The 25,858-nt window shown below is 43.5% G+C and overlaps 1 protein-coding gene across 1 annotated transcript; it reads left to right on the top strand.

Moving 5' to 3' along the window:
• Positions 1-20,461: 20,461 nt before the first annotated feature.
• On the top strand, positions 20,462-24,417 carry SLITRK2 (SLIT and NTRK like family member 2). The gene is made up of 2 exons (XM_037408553.1): positions 20,462-20,701; positions 21,182-24,417. The coding sequence occupies exon 2, from the start codon at positions 21,225-21,227 to the stop codon at positions 23,796-23,798; it is 2,574 nt and encodes an 857-aa protein (XP_037264450.1). The 5' UTR covers positions 20,462-20,701; positions 21,182-21,224; the 3' UTR covers positions 23,799-24,417.
• The last annotated feature ends 1,441 nt before the right edge of the window (positions 24,418-25,858 follow it).

The following is a 25,858-nucleotide window of genomic DNA, read 5'->3' as shown; positions in this document are numbered from 1 at the left end:
ACTTAATGAACTGGAAGTTTATCAGTTGTAAAAGAGAGAACTATGGAATGCATTGTCTGTCAATCTTTTTTTAACTCAAAAATGTTCAGGTGGGTAAGTGTCACATCCATTATGCATCTATTATCTTAATACAAATATGTGCTAGAATCTCAACAAGCTACAAAAATATATCTCAGCTTCTAATTTAATGTGTATTTTATTAGTCAGTTTGGAGTCTCTGTTCTAAACACAGTCATTAGAATTTCTACTCAGATAATTTGCCAGCCAAAAATTCACTTGAACACAGGAGCTACCAACTCACATCATCTAAGGCTACAGCCTTCTGCTCCCTTTACAGATTGTATTCATCAAAATTGTGGAGTGAAATAAATGCACCCACAGACATGATGACAGCCTCATTTCAATAGCTATTTATTGCTCTGTAGACACATCAATACAAAAGGACAGTAAGATAACGATTTTAACAAGAAACATGTAGAGAAAGCAGTCTAACATAAAATATAAGAATCAAACCCGTGGCTGTTAAAGAAGTTTTCTCCACTGTGTAAAGTATAGAGATTTAACTCATACACACTTTCACATGGGCCTATTTATTTTGCACAATTCAATGATTTGCCTCAAAATATTTTTGATAGTGATATGCATGTGTGAATATGCAGAATAATGGCAATAATAATGCAGTCTAAAATCTGTTAGGCTGTTTCTCCCAGTCTTAGCTAATACTATGTCTTAAACCACAATGTAACAAATAGAATTTAGCTTTAAATAAATACATAAACCATATGTGCGAGTAATAACAAACAACAGAGAGTAGGAAATTCAAAGTTCAAGTCAATGCATATTAAGGTATATGTAGAACAAAGCAGTCAGGTTCTACTCTATCGGCTCCATCTTTCATGTGCTGCATAGATCCTTGGGTGATTTTAATTTTAATCCTGTAATGAATTGATCCATTTGCTTTGATTTTCTATTCCAGAGATAAAAATAAGCAAGAAAGGAAAACCTGCATTAATTTATGTTCCTGGTAGGCTCCTGTGTGTGGGCCTTTTTGGTTTAATTGTTTCTTTTCCTGTGGCCACGCTAGCAGCAGATGTTACGTGTATTTAGCTGTTTAGAAAACCAGTCATAGCCACCCCACTTAATCAGGCAATAGCATACTATTGACATACTAGGCCAATTCAAGACATTTGTTTTCTTTATCAATTTTCATTTCATCTCAGAGGTCCAATACAATGGGATTTTGAACCATTTGTGCTGAGCACAATCGAAGGGCCAGTAATCCAATTATTTGATTTTCTTGCTGAAGAGAACAGAAGAGAGGGAAAGCCATCTTTCCCTCGCTCCAGCAAGTGAGCTGCAGGCCTGCATCAGGCTTTAAGCTTCCTGTGTAAAACATACCCCAAGGGCAAAAGAAGGCCACTTAAATACAGCTTGGAGGGCACAAGTGGAACATGGCTGTGGCACATTGGCTTTCTGCCCAGGAATAAATTCCACCCATTAGCATCAAACACTCATGCTGAAGCTCTCACACTGAAATTAAATGCCATCTATCAAATGAATAAACAATAATAAATTAAAGTAGCACAAGTAAATTCAAAAAATAAATCACAGTAATTTATACTGTGGATCAGCTGGTTCTGGGCTGTTTTTCCAGACTGCACACCTCAGATTATCTTTCAGCCTTTATTTTTCCACAATTGTACTTTTGCACATGCGAAATGCCCCTCTAGGCACAAATAGAATTTAATCATGATCTAAGCTGGATGATAATAAATACATAGTTTTAAATAGTGCTTGCTTTTCCCATGCAAATAATTTTGTTTACTTCTGCTAGTCAGCAGAATCTGACCTATTTTGTACACAGGCTGAGTCTATGTGAATTGTATCTAAACAAGAATTCAGACAACAACAACTGATCATGCAAAAATGTACTTTTAGATACCTCAGGTGGAACTGCACATTCTGGTTTAGGGAGTCAAGGATAATTTCAGCAGGCTTCTGAATTTAGATAGCTGTGAAGTTAAAATAAATCAGTCCTTTTAAAGTGCTCACAGGAAAAGCAGACTGTATTCTGGGACAGATTTTAAAAAGGGAATTTTCAGTAAGCAGAATTTAATTACCTAACTGGAATTTTGCCATGATGCCCTGGCTAAACCTTCACTTTTTGTGGAGGAAAAAAAAAAAAAAAAAAAAAAACACCAAACCAAACAAAAAAACCACAACAACCAAAACCCCAAACTCAGGGAAACTATTATGCTCTGCCTGAACCATATCTATTGTAGCAATAAATCTAGCCTTGTGCTAGGATGGGACAGTATTAAGGAGAGCAAAGGGAAACATCCCACCTACTAAATATTAGTCTAATTTCCTGAAACATGTTAACTCTTCCCAGGAACTTCTTTCCCAAAACTTCCTTAGGGTATGAAATAATTGGCTATTAACCTGTGTGTTCTTGACCCAAAGAATGGAACAGGAAACATGCAAGACTAGTCTGGATGACGAGGAGAGAGAAAAGAGAAATCAGAGCTCACATGTACTGACTGAGCCTGCGGCTTTCTTGATTTTCCTAGTTGAGGCTCGGAGGGTTTTACCTGCATTTGTACTAGAGCAAAAGACCCGGGGAAAAGAGCAGGCAGAAAATGGGGGAACGGAAAACAGAATGGCACAACTTTCTCCCTTTTCAGATTTTTTTTTCCCTCTGCCTGTTTGCCCTGCATTTAGCATGGGGCTGTGAAAAAGAAAGCTCTATAGCGTCATGTTGCCAGCGTAGTGAGCAGCCCGTCTCAGCTCAAGGCAAAAGAGAAGTTATGAAAAAGGTGCCCAACCACTAAGAAAAAAAATATAAAATATGCAAAATCTTACTTATCACCAAACCTGTACGCAGTCTTCTGAACAAGTGATAGTTCCCTTTTTTTTTTTCCTTGTAAATGTGATCACCTGTAACCTAACAAAACCTCTGCAGGTCTCTTGGGGGCTGCCCCAGAGCCCGCAGTGCTGGCAGCCGGGCACACCAGGCAAAGCCGCTGCGGTGCAGGCTCCAAACACCACGCGAGGGACAGCTGAGGATGCTGGCGTGCACAGAGGCAGTTCCCATGCCCTGAAATGATGAAAACAAGTTGTTAGTATGCACCATGCAGCACCAAAGGCTGAGCCCGCTGCTAATGAATGCTACGCAGAGGGCTCAGGTCATGGTTTTGCTGGATTCTGTGCACTTAGTACACCTGTGAAACACATCACCAAAACACAGCTGAGCTCCCATAGCCATCTGAGTGCCGGACCTTTTAACTGAGGTGCTGGGGCAGGTGTCCCTGAGCCACCAGTGAGTTATCTGCCCCTCAGTACCAAGTGGTGTGTTAGGACTGCAAAGTGCTGTGCAAGTAAAGAACTCTTTATGGGGCTGGCAGGCCTCTGTTGCACCTGCTCTGCTGCTGGGCAGGGTGCAGCACCTCAGTACTGGCTCATAGTGGTCCATAATGGTTCCCAGTAGGTGTCTGTACACTATGGAATGCAGCACGGGGACAAACACGAGGCATCAGAGGTGCTGGGCTGGGATCTCGGTGAGTTCACAGCAATGTGGTGCACTAGGTCTGGCGAGGGGTGGTCAGTGGCCATGGAGGGCTGCTATGACTGGGTCCAGGTCTTCAGGAAGGACAGGCCAGGACAGCAAGGAGGGAGAGCTACCTTGATGTGAGAGAACAACCGGGACACATGGCGTTGTGCTTTGGGAGAGGTGACGAGCCAGCCAAAAGCTTATGGGGCAGGATTAGAGGGCAGCCCATGGTCGGTGACATTGTGGTGGGTGTCTGCTAAAGGCCACCTGATCAGGAAGAAGTAGATGAGGCAAAAAACTAGAAGAAGCCTCATGCTCACAGGCCATCAAGGGGCAGAGCACTGAACCTACACAGAGTAATGCTAATGAAGCAGCAAAACACACAGGCACCTTGAAATGCTCCTGGTAGATGTTAGCCTGGCTCTATGTAACTTAAAAGGTGGCTCTCTTGCTCTGTGTAAGCATTCTGCTGCCTTTCAGAGGATGGATGCTGTGCTGCCTGTATAGCATAGACCTCCTCAGCGGTCTCCAAGAGGGTTTCTTTGTTGTCTTACATCCTGCCAGGATGTTCTCCAGCAGAACATAAGTTTATGGCCTCTCTGGCCTTATCCTGCTGATCACAGTTTGATGTCCTGAATATCTAACGCATGCAAACAGGACTCACTGGCTGCAAACTCTTGGAAAGCATTTCTTTTCATATGGGCAAAAAGGCAGCTGTATGCATAGGAGGTCTGTGTGCATACCCCTGCTTTAACTGAAGCTCCCCCATGTTTCCAGGCTAGATCGCACTCTATTTCAAAAGTCTTCACCTGCTATATATCCCAAAGTATCTGAATAGAAAGGGGATTGGAAAAACTTTGTTGACTACGGCAAAAGGAAAAATTACTGTAATATAAGTGTTTCAGTAGCTTACATGATTTATAAGTTCTCACCTTTACTGAGTGAAGGAGGCCTTCAGGATAGAGATAAGTGGTACTCAGCTGTAAGACAATAAATTTTCACTGGCGATGAAAGACAAGGCTGAAGCTTAATGGGGAAGAGTAGTATTCCCAACACTATGCTTCCCTAATCCTACCTCTGTGGCAGGAATTTCTTTGATTTCATTACAGTCAAGAGTCCTCTATATCACCAAAGATGGCAGGCAGAGCCAGTTTTGCATCAGTGCAGGAACAGCCTTTACATGCCTTTATGGCGATGTGCTAATTCTCTCAGGATTTCTGAAAAGATCACACAACAATCAGAAAGTCCTGTGGCATGTTCTAGGGACATGAGACCATTTCTAGAGAATCTGAGGGAGGAATTTTAATATACTTGGAATAGCCCATAACTTCAAACAGAATTTAGGACCTTTAATTTTCTTTAAACTGTATGGCAAACTGTTCAGATTCAGTGAGTGCCTCAGGATCTTACCTCATTACATTCTCACGCACACCTACATAATATTAATGCTTTGCTTATTCTGTATTTCAGTAACTTAATTACACGATGAATTCTCTCATGCTGCAAATATATCTTCATTGAGCTAACTTTTGATCTCGGGCATTAGCTCTGATCACTGCTAAGGCAGAGACAGTCTATCCAATTAGCTAATGGCAGCCTCGGAAGCTCAGGATACACCACCTCTGTTACTCTGCCCTCCAGGAGCTTTGACTTCCACAAACACATTTGATGAACCTGACCATGGTATTTTGGCTGCCTACCTCAGCTCATCCGCTTAGATGGCATCTTACCTGTTAGCAAGGTAATAAAGTACTTTTAGGAGATGCCAGAAAAGGATGGGTTTATGTCCGTAACTTGCTAAGCTCTGTTAAAATAGCTTTCTTCTGACACTGAGAAAACGCATAAAGCATCCTGACTTTCTGTGGATAAAAGTGACTCAGAGGAGTCCATAATCCCTTGTATGGAACCCAAACACCTTGGTTTTCTTCATCAGCAAAAACAAGTATATATTTGAAAGGAAATTGTTTTTGTGCTCTTTGGAGGCTGTTCTGATTGATGACATCAAGGAATCTCTGTTTCATTTGATAGTTATGCTTGGGGCAATGACAATCTTATTAGGTGTTTTCCCATGTTTAGAGCAAGGGTCGTCTGCACCATAGTCAAGGTTCCTGGGCACTGCACTGATACCAGCTGTAGTACTGCATTAAATCTCAAATAAGCCTGGCACTTTTTTTTTGTTGGCAGTTTCAAAGCCACAGGGGGAATCCACAATTCAGCTCCATTAAAAGCCACCAGTTAATTGTGAACACCCCTACCTCACTGCTTCTCATCTCCAGTTAATCTGTTTGCATCTGTTTGTGTCAACTGATGTCTGTTTGCTTTGACATGGCAGAACCCCAAAGATTTGTAAACAAAAATACCAAGATTTGAGAGTGCACTGTAAGTAGGCTGAAATCAATAACTTTCCAGATGTTCCTGGATGCCTGAGGATGTGTCAAATGATGCTGTGTTGAAGAACTCTTAAATGGCATCTGGTCTGAAATGCCTAAGCGTGAAGGAAACACTGCAGCAGAACCACGCATTGACCCTGTTTGCAAGCTCTTTGTAGCTACTTGGCATTTGACTCTAAGGATCCAAAGCAAAGCTGATCACAACACAGTATAGGGGACTGAAGTCTTACATGCTCAGAAAAGCCTTTCAGAAAATCTGTGCTTGCAAAAACATAGGTTAGAATGAAAAAGTGAAACTCCCAGCTCTAGTCGTGTTCAAGGTAATTTCTGAAGCTGAGCCTGACTGACTGTATGACTGTATTCATTCAGCATCTCAAGTAGCTCATTAGCTCTGAATCCTATGGGTGATCAGGTAAACAGAATACTAAAACATCAAGAAAAATGCAGCTGTGATCTTACATTAGCTTCTACTCGCTTGCCTTTGCCTACTTGGGAATCACTACACTGTGGCTTCGAGGGGTCTTAGCAGGAGAGTACACGGGGCTTAGTCATGGCAGAAGACGGGGTGACAATGCCACTAGGGCCACAGGAGCAGAACAAGAGAAGCATTGGTATCTCCTGATTTTCAACAGCCCAATATATACAAAAGAGGTAACAGCTCTGTGACTGCCCTTCTGCCAAATGCTGCAGAGGTCCTCAACCTACTCCATGAAACAAAGCACAGTGCAGCATGCACTAGCTCATAAACACCACGGAGACAGCATCACACCAGGACAATTAGTTTCACCACAGTTTTACACAGTTTTACAGTTCCAGCATTTGATTATTTCTGACAACCCCAGGATCTCCAAACTGGGCTTTTAAAATGGAGTTCACCCAATTTTTCTTTTGCACTCCCACAGCAGTCCCTCCTCTGTGCCTCTTCCAGTGTGACCACATTTATCTTTTTTTTTTGTAACATGATTGATCGGAAGCCTATCTTGTCAGTCTCTGTTCAGTCCTGCTCTTGTCAGGCATTTTACATTCAGTACAACAGATCTAAAACCTAGAGCTAAGATGAGAAGAAAGAGATCATAGGAAAAGAAAAAAAGATCAAGAAGAAAATCCTGCAATCCACCGAGAACATTGCTCTTTCATGACTGAAGTGTGTTGTATAGAAATAGTAAAGGAGCCACAGAAAACTTCTTTAATCTAACATGGAGCAAAGAACTTCAGCAGAATGAGAAGAGCCATATGACTGCTAAAATTACAGCGCCTTTCTAGAAGCTGCTCAAGCCACCTTACACCTGGATTATTGCTAAGGGTTTAGAGAACTGAATACACAGTACCCTTTAACGGGATGTGGGGGAAAGGGCTGGAAGTGAATGCAACACAAGGAAACCTGGAATGGGGAGGAGGACTACGAATGTAACTTGCCTCCTCTGCAAAATCAGTTCAATTAAAATTGAGTAAGAGAACAAGATGTCGTCTCCCTCCTACATTCCATTCCATTCTTCATGTATACTGACATAAGAAGGGTAAGCATCAAAAGATAGCTCTATTTTCAGCCATGCGGAGATGAAAGAAGTTTGGGGATATATGCAAAAGAAGTTATAACACTGACTAGCCAACAGTTTTCTACTGTCTCAAATCTTGCATGGTCCCCTACAAGGGGACTGGCTCTGCTGGCAGTGTTAGACAGGCCCTGAGAGCCCTCTTAGGGGGCACAGAAGTGATTTTTCTACTGGCACATGGGCAGGTCACTTAACTATTGTTCCTATGACTATATAAGAAGCATGTTTTCACGCAGTCAAAAGCAACCTTCCAAACGAGTTGAAAAGAAGATTATTTACCTTTCTGAATCAACAGTAGGGTCCACATCAGGTATGTAATGGGAGCCTGAAAAAAAGACTTGGTTGCTGAAACTGCCACCCTCACCAAAGAATTTTTGAATGGTCATGCCCTAAATTATCCTGTCTGTATTTTCCAAACACAGTGTAGCCGTCTGAAAACCAAATTCTCATTTAGTGCCTAAGCGGTGAATAAAGTTAGCACTCAGTTAAACATAAAGATAACTGCATGGCTCATACAGGAAGATCTGATGCATAAATTTTAACACAATGAGCCAGCACTGTGTTCATTTTTGTTTAAAATAAAAATTAGTAGAATCTGTCTATCAAAAAGATTTTTAATAAACTCAAAAAAACATGGTATTTTTCCTGTAAAGGGAAAAGTGTATATGATGAAGATGAAGGTAATTAAAAAGGTTCTTAAAAACAGGAAAAAAGATAGGGAAAACAACTTCAGTTAATTCTCCTTTTCAGGATCTAATTAACCTTAAAAATTGTGAGTCCCCAGCCTTTCCCATGCATTTCAATGCAATGGAGAATGCCCCTTGCTACAAACTACAGGTCTGATTTAATGGAGTTTTGATTGAGGATAAAGACAGGAGAGTCAGCCTGTGGTACCCTCTCTTTACACTGAAAAGTGTCCATTTCCAAAGGCAAATGCACTCAGCTCAGTCATCCCAATTAAAGTGTCGGCTGCTATTCAGCATAACCAAAGATAGCACAAAGAATTCAAAAGAATCAGCCATTACGGCATATTTACAAAGGCAGCACAGAAATTGATGTTGGCTAGGGACAGCAAAGGAAAACACATGCTATTTAAACAAACAGATGTACATGCATATATGTATATATTTAGAGATACAGATCTCCCACACACACATATATCACACAATAAAATTACATTAAAAAGGAGAAAAAAACCTTTTGCTGCCTTTAGGTCATTCTCTCAGATCTTTTGTCTGTGTGAAAATATGCAGAACTACAGCTGAAGCTGCAGTATCTGGCTGTTGAAATAGTACATTCTTGCTGCACGTAAAAAGTGTTAAAAATAAATAAATTTTCACAGACCATTTCTTTCCACGGGAGTCTACATCAACTCATCTAGTATGCACAGCACACATAAACCCTGATCTTACGCTGATGTCAGACTGCCGTAACCCCTCATGCCTCTAGAGGAATTTCTGTGCTGAGATCAGGATCCAGCCCGATGCTGACCGGGTCATACCCTGCAGTGGTGCCAGGCACAGATCTCCTACTGACATCTCTGGAGGTTTTGGATCAGTGCTAGTGGCAGTCTGTTAAATCCAGGTCAAGTCACCTGAAATGCTCCAGCGTCCTTCTTTCCAAAATGCCCACCAGTTACTATATTTTTATCAGAAAGAACGAGAGAGAACGCAGAGAGTTCCCTGCCAAAGGTTATCTCCAAGTTCATAGTGTGTGTCCTTATGCTGCCACATCCAATAAATCGTTAATGCCGCCTGTTCCAAGCAGGTTCCCTGGGACTGGTTTTGTGGGGCCAGCATGAATTTGTGCAGGCTGCTGCAATACGGACGACAAGCTGGGGACAAGCAGGGCTGGCACCACAGCGCTTTGTGGACATGGCCAGCCTTCAGCTGCTTGTGAAATGATCTTGCAAAGTTCAACTTTCAACTGCTACTGCTGTTTTCAAGAACAAAAGAGACACAGGCAATCGGAGTCTGCTCAGCAAGGACAAAGCTTACCCGGAGCAGCAGGCACCTCCTCAAAGTCCTCTGCGGTGGCTTGGAATGCCCCACAGAAGGGTAAGGGATGCTCTGCTCCTCTCAGCCTCCTGCAGAGCACTAATACTGGGTGCTGGGGCCCACTGAAAGAAACATCCCGGGGTTTTTGACTAGGTGGATGTTCATGCTCACACAGAAGGAGCTTCAACCACTTTGGCCTACCCATGTGGATCAAAATTACTGGGGTGGGGGTGGGTGGGGAGGGGCTGCAGTTTAATGCTGTGGCCTCACAGTAGTCGGGGTGAAGGTAACTTCTGACTCCTCTTATTTGAGATGAAATTTACTCCCAAAAGCTAACACAAGATATTGATAAAGTCCTTCTTAAGCCCTTGAAGATCCACCTCAATTTTGCTATACAACAGCCAGCATGGTTTTACATCACATGGAAATAAACTGGTACATAGCCCATGCTCTTGTACTGGGCACAGTGATGGACTTTGCACCCTTTTATCCCTTTGTAAAGCCAGATGACCCAGGCTAGCAGCAGCAGGATGCCACCACAAAGTGTAATTAATTTCTAGCTTCTCTATTTTTTGGAATAGCAAAATTTATGACAATCATAAAAGCACATTGATAAAACGTAAGCATAAACACCACGACCGAGAAGTTGTTTTGCTGTCATCTCAAGGAATCACCTATTTGCAAAGTACATGGCAATATCAAAGAGCTCTCTATTGATTAAACTTTGAAAATAAAATTGCACCACTTATCATATGCTGTTTGCAAAAACGCCAATCATTATAATACTCACATAAGCATACTGCGTCTCCCCCCTGAACTCATTAAATTTATTACTGAGACTCTATCCTGAGCTGCCTACATGTGGAAAAAAATATCTTTCAGATAACACATTAACATTTATAACCAGTATTTCGAGCTGTGCTTGGTGCCATCTCAAAAGATAAGGGTCTTGTCAGCATTTCCAGTATAAACCTCATTTCAGGGGATGGAGGGAGGGAATGGCAACACTATTTCAGCTATTTTAAATGACACCTGCAAGAAGTCTGACATACAAGTTGTCAATCTAATTATACCTACCTTTCAGAGACAGGTGCATCCTTCATCTCCATATTCAGTTTAAAACATAGTGAAATTCTCAGTACATCATTGTAAACTACCTGGCAAGTGCTACCATTCTGCTTGTGCATACAGCAACCCACACAATTACAATTCTAGATCTAAACCTTCATATTACAAGAGCTTTTAAGGTATGGAACAAAAATGATATGACTACTTTCTCAAAGGTTTATTTGTACTCTACAGAAGAAAGAAAGAGATATGCCAAAAAAATAGCTAACAATACAACAATGAGAGCTTGGTCCGCAACTCATGTTATCAGATGTTCTTGCAACATCAAAATACTAATAATACTGAGTACAAAAGTTAATGACAAAAGCGGTAAAAAATAACAACTAAATATGTTTTTTGGGGGGAGAAATTTGTAGATGTAGCGCACCTGCCTTTCAGCCCAGTTCTACTACAGGTAGAGAGTAAGTTATGATTTACAAAATTACACCCATTAGAGGCTGACGTTAAAGTATTATGTCAAAAGATATTTATATTAGTAAACCCAAATATTATTCAAAATTAGGCAGATGTCATAAGGAAAGCCAGGCTTCAGAAAACCACAACAGCTCTAAAAAAGAAAGTATTGCAGTGCTTATACTTGAGATAATCAGGACCACCAACCAGTTCTTAGCCAAATAGCTATAAAGGAATGATCTCATCCCTATCTAATTCCAAGCACATCAGTATCACCAGCTAAAAATAATAAAGCCAAACACTTTTATCTGCAAAAGCAACAAGATTTCTAGTCAGAAAGCTCAAATGCTAATGAGTTTAGTGGTTGCAAAGCAAAAATATACTGGAGCAAATATGTGCACAAATAACTGGTTTTGCCCACTGTTTTCAAGGGTCCAAGCCACAGTTGATTACCAAAGCTGACTGAACTGTCCTCTTCTCCTTCCAGCTTCACCTGCTGCTCAGTCATGATATGGACATTAAAATCTCCTGCTGTGTAAAGGATTTTATTGCTTTACAGGAAAAAGATTGATACATAGTAATAAAAAAAAAAAAAACAACAAAAAAAACAACAACCAAAAATCATATAAAGGATGGGCAGTTATTCATAAATTATATGCTTTGTAATGGAAAGAAATTACATAAGTGTTATGGAATACATACATACACTTTAGACTGAGGCCAAATGTTCACTCCCTCTTGCCAAAGCTGTTCCACTTCACATGGAATCTAATGGACTAGAAAGACACCACACAAGGAACAAGATCTGTGTGTGGCAGTTAGGATGCTGACTATTCAACAAATTCAGGTGTCCCCTGGCATCCCCTAGCATTCAGGCTAGAAGGGAAATGACTGAGCATCTTCAGCATCCTGGACCACAAGAACTATAATATAAAGCAGAAGTATTACCTTAGCTTCTTCCTTTCCTGTTGTCCTTTCAGTTAACGCACCACGTTTGGTGCATTCCTGCTTTGCTTTGAAATGAGTCTGTCAAGACAGAGATGGCTCTGAGAATGCCCGGGAAAACAACTTCAAGACCAGGCAAACTGTAACATTAAGAGTCAAGACATCAAGTAATTTTAAGCACCATCAGAATCTGATCACCCTTGATAGGGGAGGAGAATCTGAGTATGCCTATTTGCTACCTGAGCACTTAAGTCTCCCTATAAAATGTCATATTGGATATTCGAGATTTGCATGTTTTCGTGTTTAACTCCCCAGAGCAGAAGTCAGCTGAAAGCCTGGCCCCGTGAAGTCAAAGGGAGATTTGTCAGCAGCTGAAGTCTAGGTCAGGATTTTATGTATGTTTGTATTGTGCTTTGAGCAATAACAACTCAGGGAGCTACTTCAGATGCCAAATAAATTTTCAGGTTTCCCTGGAGTTTGGAATTCTTTATTCTAAGTGATTCTCCCCAACATATTAATGCAACCACCATTCTCATATGTTCTAATTGTCTCATCAATTTCTTTTCATGCCACTTTGAGTTATACATCATGCTTCAAAGTCATTATTTGTAACCAGCTGCCTTCCACAAAGAGAAATATTATAGGGCATTTTTCAGGTAAATGATTACTGCTCAGAGACAGCAAAGTTTGTGGTTAAAGTGATGTGGAAAAGACTGCAGAAAAGCAGAGAATATTTTTCCTTAGTCAGAAAAAGAAGTCCTTAATTCTCAGGGTCTTAACTTTTCTATCCTTGGAAAACCAAAACAGATACTATTTTTCCTAAAAGCTACATCACTGTTTGTTTGGGGTTTTTTGTTTGTTCCAACTTATTACACCCTGTTTTCAGAGATAAACTGCTTGCTTTTTCAGTGTAATTTCTTCTTTCCTATCAATTCATGCTGGCTTCTTGGCCTGCACTGATCTGAGTGACTAGCCATAAACTAGCTTCACCTCTGACACCAGAAACCACCATCTCAGTCCCACAAGATCCTTTGCACCTCTGTAACATGAAACAGTGAAGTACTCATATTGAACCTATGCAGAAACAAGACCTTGAAACAGCCCTGCAAATAACAGCAAGTCTGATCTGAAGTGAAAACATTTTCAAACCATAGGCTATTCCAGCCCATTACCACTCGATATCGCAGGAGCCTGCAAACAACAAGGCAAATGTTTAAGAACATGTTCCCCGTCCATGCTCCTGACAGGCAGTTGCGTGAGCAGCCAAAACACAGATTTTAAGTTTTGAGCCAAAGTCTGATGTGGATTTTTCTGATAGGTAACAGTGGATGTGCGTGGTGGGTTGACCTTGGCTGGACGCCTAGTGCCAATCAAGCTGCCTTATAACTGCCCTCCTCAGCAGGATCAGGGCAGGGGGAGGGCAGAAAATAAGATGGATAAAATTTCCTACTGGGTCTAGAGGAAGGCAGTTTAATAAATCAAAAGCAAAGGCTGCGCACAGAAAACAAAAGATTTATTCTCTACTTCCCATCAGCAGGCAATGTCCAGCCACTTGCTGGAGCACAAGGCTTCAGTATCTGTAGCAGTCACTCTATAAGACAAATGCTGTAATTAACAAATGCCTCCTCTTCCTTTCTCTTAGCTTTTGTTGCTAAGCAGAGGTCATATGGTATGGACTATCCCTGTGGTCACTTCGGGTCAGCTGTCCTGGCTGTGTCCCCTCCCAAGACCTTGCCCACCCCCAGCCTAGCGGTGATGGGGGCCGTGCTGGAGAGACAGCCGTGATGCTGTGGGAGCGCTGCTCAGCACCAGCCAAAGCACCCTGTGTTATCAGCACCGCTCTAGCCACCAGCACAAGCTCAGCACTGTGAGGGCCACTATGGGGAAAATCAGCTCCATCTCAGCCAGACCCAACCCAATGATGCCAGGCTGCAACCTTTTGTCCGGCTGGGGCATTTCTGAGTCACTTCTGCTGAAGCAGTGGGAAACTGAAATCTCTAATGGCCACCACCTTTCATCAAATCTGGTCCAAACTATTTGTAAAGGGAGGAGATGCTGACTGACAGCCACGCATATACACATACTGTGCACATACATAAAGCACAGTTACATTTCTCCTAGAAACCAAGTAAAAACACAAAAGCCAATGTCCAACTTTTCTTCAGTCGGCAACTGTTTACAAACATCTCATAGAATGAACTTAATGGGAGGAATTTTTGGGAACACATGGAGTCTGAAAAAATGCTGGGTTTTTTTTTCTACTCATCTCATTTTTTTCTGGAGCAGAACCAGAAATGTGACCTCTGTGCATAATGACAACTCAATGACACGGCTCTCAGTCTGAATGTGGAATATGAAATGCTCACTGTGAACTGCTCAAAAATAATCCTCAGTCCATGATTATTCATAGAAATTATTTGGTGAATAATTTCAATTAAATAAATTCAAGGAATCAAGAAAAAAGGCTAAACTAATAGAATACATAATTTATGATGAATAATTCATCTGGAGAAACTCCCCCCCCCAGCATTGCAAAAAGACTGCTCAAGACATAGGGCACTGAAGTCCCACTTAAGCCCTGTTTTCAGGTCTTAACTGGGGGCTTTCGTGATGAATCACTCTGGGCTGGCCCTCTGCCCAGGACTGAATTTCACCCACTGCTCCTGCTCCTTACATATTGCTAGATATGTCATTAGCACAGTGGGGATTTGGATCCTTTCAACTTTACTGCCATAAAAATAATGATATGGAGAGATTTCATTATGTTTCTTTTATTACTAATAAATAAAGGGAAGAAAACTCTCACATCAACCCACCAGACTTTCAACAGTGAACATTCATCATACCCATACATCAACTGCATTAGGCAAATCTGAGCCCCATTACTAAGGCATGTCGATTCAGCAAAGCAAGACGACCTGATAATTTCAACAAGACTGAATTACTAAAAGCACTTGTGTGCACTTGTGCTTGCATGATGGGACATTTTGAGCTAAAAACATTAACAGTATGTAACAAGCAGATTATGACTCTGAGGAAATCTGAAAAATTGCATTTATAAATGGTAGTCGTAAATATTACTGTAGACATTTACCCATTCAAAACGAAAGGAATGAGAAAGCCTTTGCTGTTTTAAGGATGGAAAAAACCATACTGGTTTTTTTTTTTGTTGTTGTTCTTGATGCTCAGCAATGTCATCACAGAATATCTATTATCACGAAGATTCATCTAGCTCTTCCTATCAGAGAAAAAGACCCATTGACATGATGAAACAAAGCACTTCCAAAAATATTTAACCCACTCAATAACATCTGAGTGCACGCTTTTAAGTTAAACATTTGTTCAAAGTTATCCAAATCCCACTGAAATCAGGAGTCCTTCCACTGACACCAAAGGGCTTTGGATCAGACATACTGCCTTGCTGAGGAGGATGAACACATTCATAAATGTCAACCGTCTTACAGTACTTTGCTGGGTTCTATGCTAATAGGAGTGTATGTAGAAGAGGAGGGGAAATTTATTTTTCTATGCAAGAAAGAAAAAAAAGATTGGGCAAAAGCTAAAATAAAGTGCAGTCTTATTTACATATTGGTGAGTCTGTCAGTACCCCCCGTGCACAGCTACCTGGGATGCTTTCTGACAGACAGCTTCTCTACTGCATTTCCTGCTGAAACCAATCTTACTGGTGTTTCAGCTCACAAAATTAACTTATTTGTAAGAAAGTTAGAATCCCACATTAATGATACAAAACAACAGAAACTGATAGTTTCACTGCTGCGTTTTGCACGGCCAGTGTAAAATCATTCTGTGCTGTTACAAAACAATTACCTCAGATACATTAAAACCAATCATGGTGAAGTTTTTTTTCGTAAAAAAATGACATTGTAAATAGACAGTGGGTCCCAAAAATATGTATCCTTGCCCAGGGTCTGTGACCTTGCAGGAGGCAGCAACTGAGGGAAGAATGCATGTTGATTTTAAGTCGTAGTTCATTGCATTCTTTTATTTATACAGTACGTAGTCATGAAGTGCCAGTAAACAATATTCTGAAGGAGACCATGGCTCTCCATATGTTTCAATGGTTGGGGAAAATGGAGCTAAAAAAGTGCATCTGGAAGCCAAGGAAATTCAATACAGGTAATTACTGACTGTCAGAAAAAAGCAGCTCAGCAGACACCACACATCAGAAGGCACTGTCATTCAGGAGTGCCCCTCTGTCCCCAGACCAGCACATCCACCCCCTCTTCTTTCGTGGACACTTCAACACAACCATCTCTGTCCTCTGCCTCTCTCGGGCATGCATTACACCAGCTCGCTGTTGCTGGGCAGCACGGGTGAGCAGGGATGGATGCCAGGGCCATGGAGGGCAAAGCCTGCCAGCTCCTTCCTCCCTGTCTTTCATGCTCACTCTCCTTCACTCATCCCTTGCTCATCCCTTGCCCAAAGAAAGCAAGTGAAAGCCAGAGCCTCCTCTTTCACCCTCCCCTTTACAGCATACTTTCCAGTGCTGCTGGATGAGATAAAACTTGGATTACAAGTAACAATTATTTTGCATACTGCTCACTGCTAAATCTGGAAACTCTTTATTTCCTTAATAATTACTATTAAGTGACGCACAAAAATATCCCACTTATAGTACAGGAAAGATTCCAAAAATGTATATATTCACAGAGGCAGAATGTCTCCGGCTACAAAGAGGCACGGACACACAAACACACAGAGGCATACAGAGAAATATCCCCTTGCAAAGCAAGAATATAGGGTACTTGTTGAATAGTAATGATAATTATCTCAGAACCCTAAAAGCTGACACGGAGGAGGCATCTCATACTATGCAGTTCAGGATCACAGGATAAGGAACTCATGAGATCACTAAATACCTAAATTTACAAAATCCCATTGTTTCATCACATCAGTCACTATGTTTTGTTCACAAAAAACAACATTGGTATATATTTATGCTACCTGAATACATCCCTGCTTACCCACCACCAGCACCCAGGATACTTCGATAGTTTCTAATGATCAGTAAAACTTAAATCATGCCCTCCATCCAATTTGCAGAGATTTTTGCTTAGTTTCTCACTGCATTCTTCTATTTATTCCATGAGACTTAGTAGATATGTTTGTTCCTTTTTCATTTATATACAGACAAACAGATAAACTGATAGGTAAAGATGCATAAGTAGCTTTTAGCATCCATCTGCAGATACAATGTGGAGATAGAAAATGATCTCCACGTTTCCAGACTTACTCTTCTCCTTGATATTTACTCTTACAGAAGGACAACACCATGATGTCCACTAGGCAGGAAGGGTAATTATCTGCACCAAATTTTATGCTTCCTGCTGTGCTCTGGCTGGTTTTTTTTCCCTGCCAGCAGATCGCTGAAGTGATGGCTTGAGGACCATGCAGAGGCCAAGAGCTGCTCTGGTGTATGTACCAGCATGCAACTAACACAGACTATTTGAAGTTGGTTAAGGACGGTATCAGGCAAGTATTTAGTTCATACTTGCTCTGCAGCTGTCTGGGAGTGCCCCCATGGGAAACTGGTACGGGGAAAGGGCTCTTAAGCCAGCAGACAAGGATGTTACAAGGATAAAAATTTCACACTGAAGGTAGCCAGATGCAGAACTGTGAAGAAAGCACATTTTCTTACCTGTGGGAGATGAAAGCTATTGGAACAATTTACCAGACATTATGGTAGATTTTCATCATAGGCAATTGCTAAAATATGCCTGGATATGTTACGGTTTTTCGGGGTTTTTCTTTTTCCTAGGAAGTATGATCTAGTTTAAACAGGAATTAATTCCAATTTAGCTTATGGCCTGGGTTATGCAAGATCTAACAGCCACAATGGTTCCATTAAGTCTTATAATCTAAGTTTATGAATCTGTACTCAGTCTTCATAACTTTGCTCCAAAAAGGAAGATGAGGGAACACAGAAAATTTAGTGATAGGGAAAAAAACCCAAAACCCTCTCAATGCTTACAGATCAGGTGTAACACTGAATTTTCCCAGACCCTCACAGGCTGCTGTATCAACCTGCCTCCTGGCCTTCCATTCCTGGAGGCTCCCAGATAGTCACAGCCTGTAAATGTTCCTGCATTCAACATGCAAAAATAAAAAGGCAGTAAAACAGGTGGGGAAAAAAAAAAAAAAAAAAAAGCTGTTCTTTTATACTCTGTGTTTTTAATTGAAGGGATTATAAAACACTTCAGGCATGCTGAGAAATCATGACTTTGTTCCTAAATAAAAATCTGTAGCTATTTTTTTTTAAAATCCTTGTTCCTCCTCCTACAACAGTGGTTATTATATGCATGCATTTGCAGTGTAATAGAATCGGTATCATCTCTGTGTCTTATTACTGTTGCAATCCCCTAACATGCTGTTCCTTCCATCCCACATGAATCTGGTAATTACTGCTGAGGCATGCCATGCGTACACTTTCCTTTCCAAGGCAGCATCAGCTGTTACCACAAATACATTTCCTACGTACTAGTAAACACAGGCAAGTGGAACAGTATATGTTGCCCCGTGAGCCAGTTCCAGAACATCATCCTTACTCACCAGAAAGCGGCACGTCACTGAAACTCACGGACATGAAACAAATGTGCACTGTGAGATGAGAGAAAAATGCACCGGACTTACTTCTGCTTTCAGCTTTTGCTGTGTGTTGGAGCGAGCCCTGTGAGTGCTGACAACGCTGTGCAGAGCTGCTCAGGTGAGACGTGCTGAAGGTAGGTTACAGGAGCGTGTGTGTGCCCCTGTGCGTGTGTCAGTGTGGCCAGGGCTGTGTAGGAATATTCTCCCTTCAGGCAAACAGAACAAAAAAATCAGCCTGGGTCTACTTTTACCTTCTCTTTTCAGGCTCGTGCCCCTAGACTCTGTTAGAAAGATCTGAAAATAAGATTTCCTATGTTCTGTAACTGGTCTGATTTTGCTACCCGAATACCCTGTCCTAAAGTTTAAAGCGGAAAACAAGCAAAACAATCTCACAGAATCATAATCTGGCTGCTGGTGTATTAGTGTTGTAAAACCCCTGATCTGCTACAGACATCTTTCCCGATCTAGCAATTTTTTGCTCCTGAATACAGCTGGATAAAGAGAGTTAGAAACAGAGCAGCAATAAGTGCATTTCAGAACCCCAATCTTGTTGAAATTCATGCAGCACCACACCCAGAGCATGCTCCAGTGTGGGATGCTCCTGCTTTTTCCACAACCTCTCCAATTTTTGATAGGGAAGTTGCAGCTGCTGCAATCCCAAATTCAAACTCCAGCACCCTTCCTGCCCAGCCATGCTGCAAAGGCATCTGCGCTGGCTGCTGCAGGGTGCTCCCCTTTCTAATCCCAAGACCTCCGCAAGAACAGACAATACATCTCTGCTGCTCCTAAAATGTGGGCTCTGGTACTTAATGGCTAAAGAATAACACAAGATGATGGCACCACTTTTGCCAAGTCCAGCACTCTTTTGGCAGCAAACCTCTACGTTCTAAAGACTAAGTGAAGTGAGTAAAGTTCCCTATAAAAATCTGGTTATAGCGCACCCTGCCATATTAGCACTTTAAAACTTAATTGTGGAGTGTTTTGTTGGGGTTTTTTTGGAGAAAAAGTGAACCCGAAGTTTTTACCTTCCAGATAGAGATCAAGAACAGCCATCCTTCCCCATCAAACAGATCTGTGTTCAGTGTATGGTGCTTAAGCAAAGTCACAGTAACCCACATCCAACATCTTGCTCTTTTAAATAGGCAGCCAAACGCTATACCATAGCATCGCAATTTGGCAGCAGGAGTCGTCTAGCCAGTGTGAATGATCACGTTAGCTGTGGCCTGAGCTGCTCAGCCCTCGGGCGAGCTTCCCAGGGCGCGCAGGGATGCAGGCACCCGGCTCCGCTACCTGCCGGCCCGGGCGGGGGGGGCCGCTGAGCTGCCCCAGCGGGCAGGGCCGGGCAGGGCGGTGCGGGAAGGGGCGCGCTGCCGGTGCGGGAAGGGGCGATGCTGCCGCCAGCCCCGGGGGTTGCAGCACCCCTGCCCCGACAGCCGGACCGTGCGGGCGGTGCGGGGTGTGTGTGCGGGGGCTGTGCATGTGTGCGCGGTGCGGGGGTGGGGGGTGTGCGCGCGGTGCGGGGTGTGCGCGCGGTGCGTGCGCACTCGCCAGCTGGCTTGTGCCGAAGCAGCTGCTCGACTTGCTCTCGATCCCGAGGGCACGGATTTGGGGACTCGGGGCCAAAAATCCTCTCCGGACCCAGGTGAATCCGCTTGTTACCTCACTGCACCGCCCGGCTCCGAGTGCCCGCGCTGTCCTGGGCGCGGCGGCAGGTGCTGGCAGGGCGCTCCCGCGACGAGCCCCCGCGCCGGGAGCGGAGCCGGCTGCGGGAGCCACCGGGGCGGGGGGGAACGGGGGTGGGGGGCTGGGAAAAACGTGTCCCCCCCGCCCCCGGCGTGACGTCAGCGCGGCTCCGTGCGGGGCAGCCGGCAAAAGCGCCGCGCCGCGCCGCGCCCCGCGCAGAGCCGCCCGCCATCCCGCAGCGGCGCCGCCGCCGCTCCTCGCCCCCCGCCCGGCCCAACTTCCCGCCGGGACGGGACCGGACGGGACGGGACGGCGGCGCCGCCGCCTCGCTGGGCTCCTCCTGAGCCGTGAGGCGGGCGATGCCTCTCGCCGCCGGGCGCCTGGCTCCCGGGGCGCGGTGGCGGCTCTCGGCGGCGGCCCCTGCCCCTGCCGCCCCCTCGGGCGCCCCGAGAGCAGGTACGAGCCGGGCAGCGCGGGGGGCGCGGGTAGCGCGGGGCGGCGGCTCCCGGCTGCCGGGAGGGGGCAGGGGGCGGGGGGGGGGGTGCGTTTATTCCCCCCACCTCGGCTCAAACCGCTGGCGGCGAGCGGGAGCCGGCGACCGGGAGCGGGGCTGCCCCGGGCCCGGAGCCGCGCTGCTAGCGGCCGCCCAGGCGCAGGCGGCGGCTGCAGAGGGGTCAGGGGGGTGTCAGCGCAGGGGGGGCGGTTTTCGGTGAGCTCCCCGACGGCGCTTCCCCCCAGCAGCTCCGCGGGCGCTTCCCGAGAGGAGAAGGATGGGTCTGTGTGTGTGTGTGGGGGGGGATCAGAGGAGTTCTGCAAGTCGCTGCCTTGCCGCCCCCCCTCTGCCCGAAGCCCTGCAACCTGCTTTGCCCTCTCCTCGCAGCCCCCACTCCTGGCTGTTTTCACTGGGGATTTCTTCTTTCTCTCCTGTCTCAAAAGGTTTGACTGTAGGTACCAAAGTGGGGATCGACGGTGCATAAAGATGCTGAAGGGTGTTTGGTTGCTCAGTTTGTTAACAGTGGCTGGGATCTCGCAGACAGAGAGTCGCAAACCTGCCAAAGACATTTGCAGCAAGAGCCGCTGCCCTTGCGAGGAGAAGGAGAACGTGCTGAACATTAATTGTGAAAACAAAGGATTTACAACCGTCAGCCTCCTCCTGCCACCACCATCCAAGATCTACCAGCTGTTTCTCAACGGGAACGCGCTGACCCGCCTGTTCCCCAATGAGTTCGTCAACTACTCCAACGCTGTGACCCTCCACTTGGGCAACAACGACATGCAGGAGATCCGCACGGGGGCCTTCAGCGGCCTCCGCACCCTCAAGAGGCTGCACCTCAATAACAACAAGCTGGAAGTGCTGAAGGAGGACACGTTCCTGGGCCTGGAGAGTCTGGAGTACCTGCAGGCTGATTACAATTACATCAGTGCCATTGAGGCGGGGGCTTTCAGCAAGCTGAACAAGCTCAAAGTGCTGATTCTCAATGACAACCTCCTGCTGTCCCTGCCCAGCAATGTCTTCCGCTTTGTGCTTCTCACTCACCTGGACCTGCGGGGGAACCGGCTGAAGATGATGCCTTTTGCTGGTGTGCTGGAGCACATTGGAGGCATCATGGAAATCCAGCTGGAGGAAAACCCCTGGAACTGCACCTGTGACTTGCTGCCACTCAAGGCCTGGCTAGACACCATCACCGTGTTCGTGGGTGAGATAGTCTGCGAAACCCCCTTCAGGCTCCATGGGAAAGATGTGACCCAGCTCACCAGGCAAGATCTCTGCCCTAGAAAAAGCTCCAGTGATTCAAACCAGAAGGAAAAACACCCTGTCCTCTCAGACCCACACATCTCAAGGCTATCGCCCACAGCCAACTCTGCTATCAGTCCCACCAGAGCCCCAAAAGCCAGCCGGCCACCCAAAACAAGGAACCGCCCCACACCCCGTGTCACTGTGTCAAAAGACAGACAAATATTCGGACCTATCATGGTTTACCAGACAAAGTCTCCTGTGCCCATCACCTGCCCAGCTGGCTGCATCTGCACTTCACAGGGCTCAGACAATGGCTTAAATGTGAACTGCCAAGAGAAAAAGATAAGTAACATCTCTGATCTCCACCCTAGGCCAACCAGTCCAAAGAAACTTTACCTTACCAGTAACTATCTGCAAGTCATTTATAGAACTGATCTTGCAGAGTACAGCTCTCTGGATTTGTTACATCTAGGAAATAACAGAATAGCCGTGATACAAGAAGGTGCCTTTACAAACCTCACAAGTTTACGTAGACTTTATCTTAATGGCAACTACCTTGAGATTCTGTACCCATCTATGTTCCATGGGCTGCACAGCCTGCAATATCTCTACCTAGAGTACAATGTCATTAAGGAGATCCTGCCACGCACCTTTGATGCTCTGAGTAATCTTCACCTGTTATTTCTCAATAACAACCTGCTCAGATCTTTGCCTGATGACGTCTTTGGCAGCACTTCCCTCACCAGACTCAACCTTAGAAACAACCATTTCTCACACCTGCCTGTGAGAGGAGTCTTGGACCAGCTCTCAGCTCTAATTCAGATAGACCTCCAGGAGAACCCCTGGGACTGCACATGTGACATCTTGGGGCTGAGGAACTGGATAGAGCAAGTCACTGACCAGAACAACCAGCAATCGAATCCCCCTGTGGTTATCAACGAAGTCATATGTGAGTCTCCCACCAAACACTCTGGAGAGCATCTGAAATTCCTGAGTAAAGAAGCAATCTGCCCAGAGAACCCCAGCTTGTCAGATTCTTCTCTCCTCTCCATGAACCAGAACACAGATACACCCCATCTCCTTGGTGTCTCGCCCAGCGCCTACCCAGAAATACACACTGAAGTTCCGCTGTCTGTCTTAATTTTGGGCTTGCTGGTTGTGTTTATTTTGTCGGTCTGTTTCGGGGCAGGGCTGTTTGTCTTTGTCCTTAAGCGCCGGAAGGGGGTGCAAAGCATGCCCAGCAGCGCAAACAACTTAGATATAAGTTCGTTTCAGCTCCAGTATGGGTCTTACAACACTGAGACCCATGATAAAACCGAAGGACATGTTTATAACTACATTCCCCCTCCTGTTGGACAGATGTGCCAAAACCCAATCTACATGCAAAAGGAGGGGGATCCAGTTGCCTATTACAGGAATCTCCATGAGTTTAGCTATAGCAATCTTGACCACAAAAAGGAAGATCCCACCAGTCTTGCATTTACAATCAGTGCAGCTGAATTACTGGAAAAGCAGTCCTCGCCAAGGGAACCAGAGCTTCTGTATCAAAATATTGCAGAAAGGGTCAAGGAACTCCCTGCTGGAGGATTAGTTCATTATAACTTTTGCACCTTACCCAAAAGGCAGTTTGCCCCTTCATATGAATCAAGACGCCAAAACCAGGACAGGATAAATAAAACTGTTTTATATGGAACTCCCAGGAAATATTTTGCAGAACAGTCTAAACCTGAGCATCCTTTACTCCAAGGAAAGCTACAAACAGAACCAGACTACCTCGAAGTTCTGGAAAAACAAACTGCAATCAGTCAGCTGTGAGGGGGGAGGTGGGAGACAAAGGAAAATTTTTAAATGATCTCAGCATCACGTTTGATTGAGTCTGACATCTGTGCTGATGTCATCTGTTGCATTCCCAACATTTCCACTTTTTAAATTGGAGAGGGAGTGAGAGAGAAATGGAACCCTTACGGCATAGCAGGGATATGGTGTTGCTTCTGCAACGTTCCCTTTAAGTTATTTCTAGATCTCTCTCCTTTTGACCCTTCTATAGGAACTGTCACTGCAAATGTATGTTTCTGTAATAGATCTTGCAAAATTCTTTTTGATTTGAAAGGGAATGAGGAAAGAGGTCTTTGGGTTTCCTGTTTGTTTGTTTGTTTTTCTTTTTCTTTTCATTTCAAAGTGGAAACTTAATGTATTATGTAGAAGATCTCCAAAGATCTTTTTTCCTGGACTATGACTTTCTTTTGTAAATAATAATATACCGTACTGCTGTTTCAATTACCAAGTATAGCCACTGGGCGTCACTTTTTTGTGTTAAAGTGCCTTTGCACTTTAAGTACATTATTACTTAATTGTTGCTCTTAGCTTTGATAAATTGATCCTATTTTAATGTGTTGTATTTTTGAAATTAAAAAAAAATTGTAAAATAGATCTATGTCAGCTGCATTGAATTGAAAGGTTTGATTTATAGGAAAGCTGCCCTGCTTTAAATGGATAGTTCTAGGACCTTACAGACTCAAATGTGAGTTATTGGGGTATTTTTTCCCTCTAGGTTTGTTTAGAGTGATTTACTGACAGCAACCGAGAGGATTTACCAACAGACTAGAGGTTATCAGATGCTTCAGCTAGGAGTAATAGCTCATTAATAAAAGACGTTTAACACAATGTCATAGTGAATTGAACAATTAATGTCCTTCTTAAAAGATTGCATAGCAGCTCTAACACAGTAATGTTCAGTGGTTTAACATTTTCATACTTAAGAGAACATTATTCATAATATTGTATGCATTAAATTAGGTATTTTTATACAATTTATGACAGTTTATATTTGTAATTTTTTTGGACTGAAATTAACATGTCCTTTTCCTGCCAGATACTTTTTTTTTTTTTTTTAATAAGCAGGGATACCAGCAGGGGTCATCCCACACCTCATTAAATTTATTAACATACAGGCAAATGAACCAATGCCAAAGTTAAAATTTGAACCTGGGAGTCTTAAGTCCTCCAAATCAAGGTAGCAGAAATCAGTATATGCATCACACTAACTTCCAGTAGTCTAAATTATGTCGTTTTCAGCAAAAGTAATGTTGCAATAATTCTAACCTACTAGAAAAAGCTACTATTAAGTTCAGTATCTTAAATTTTATAAAGTGCTTTAAGTTAACTGAATTTGATTCTCAACATGGGTTTTTTTTAAGCCCATCAGTGAACAAATGCAGTAAGTCTTCTCCTTTCCCATTAACTCAGGCCTCTCTTACTTCAAGCTTTACATTATCACCTTCAGTTTACGTTTCCTTCCCGGAGAATATTAAAACCATTTTTATTAACAAGTAAACAGTCAAACTTTATTAAGTCTTATTAACGTCTAAATAATTTCTAGATGCAAACATTATTGTGCAATTTAAACAATCAGCCCTTATTTACAACAAAAACAGTTTTGTTTTGTCTATTGTAAATCCTTATGCAACTGGGATGGTGATCTGCATATAAAGTAGGCCAGGCTTTTCAATTCCTTATTAAAGCAATTGATGGAGTCTGAAAGAAGCACACTGTTTCCTTTTCATAAATAGGTTACTGCACATAATAATCCTTTATTATCATGCGGAGATTGAAGTGGCCTCTGCTGACTGATTTTTAGAGCTTTACTATAGTTAATAATACCGTATCTACAACTTTGAAAAATTTTCAGCAATAGCATTTGAGCTATAAATAACTACAACCAATGTTCTAATCAGGACTTTGCCAAAAGGAAGTTGCTTTTTATTTAAGAGCTAAGGAGGCTTTGCATGTATATTGCCAGATATCTGAGCCATTCAGTAAACTGTCTTCTGATGATTTATGTGACATCTGAGTACATTAATATGCTAACATGTCAA

Source organism: Falco rusticolus, chromosome 14 (genome assembly GCF_015220075.1).
Source record: "Falco rusticolus isolate bFalRus1 chromosome 14, bFalRus1.pri, whole genome shotgun sequence".
Taxonomy (NCBI): domain Eukaryota; kingdom Metazoa; phylum Chordata; class Aves; order Falconiformes; family Falconidae; genus Falco; species Falco rusticolus.
The sequence above is the reverse complement of the archived record's forward strand: the minus strand, read 5'-3'. Positions and strand labels throughout refer to the sequence as shown.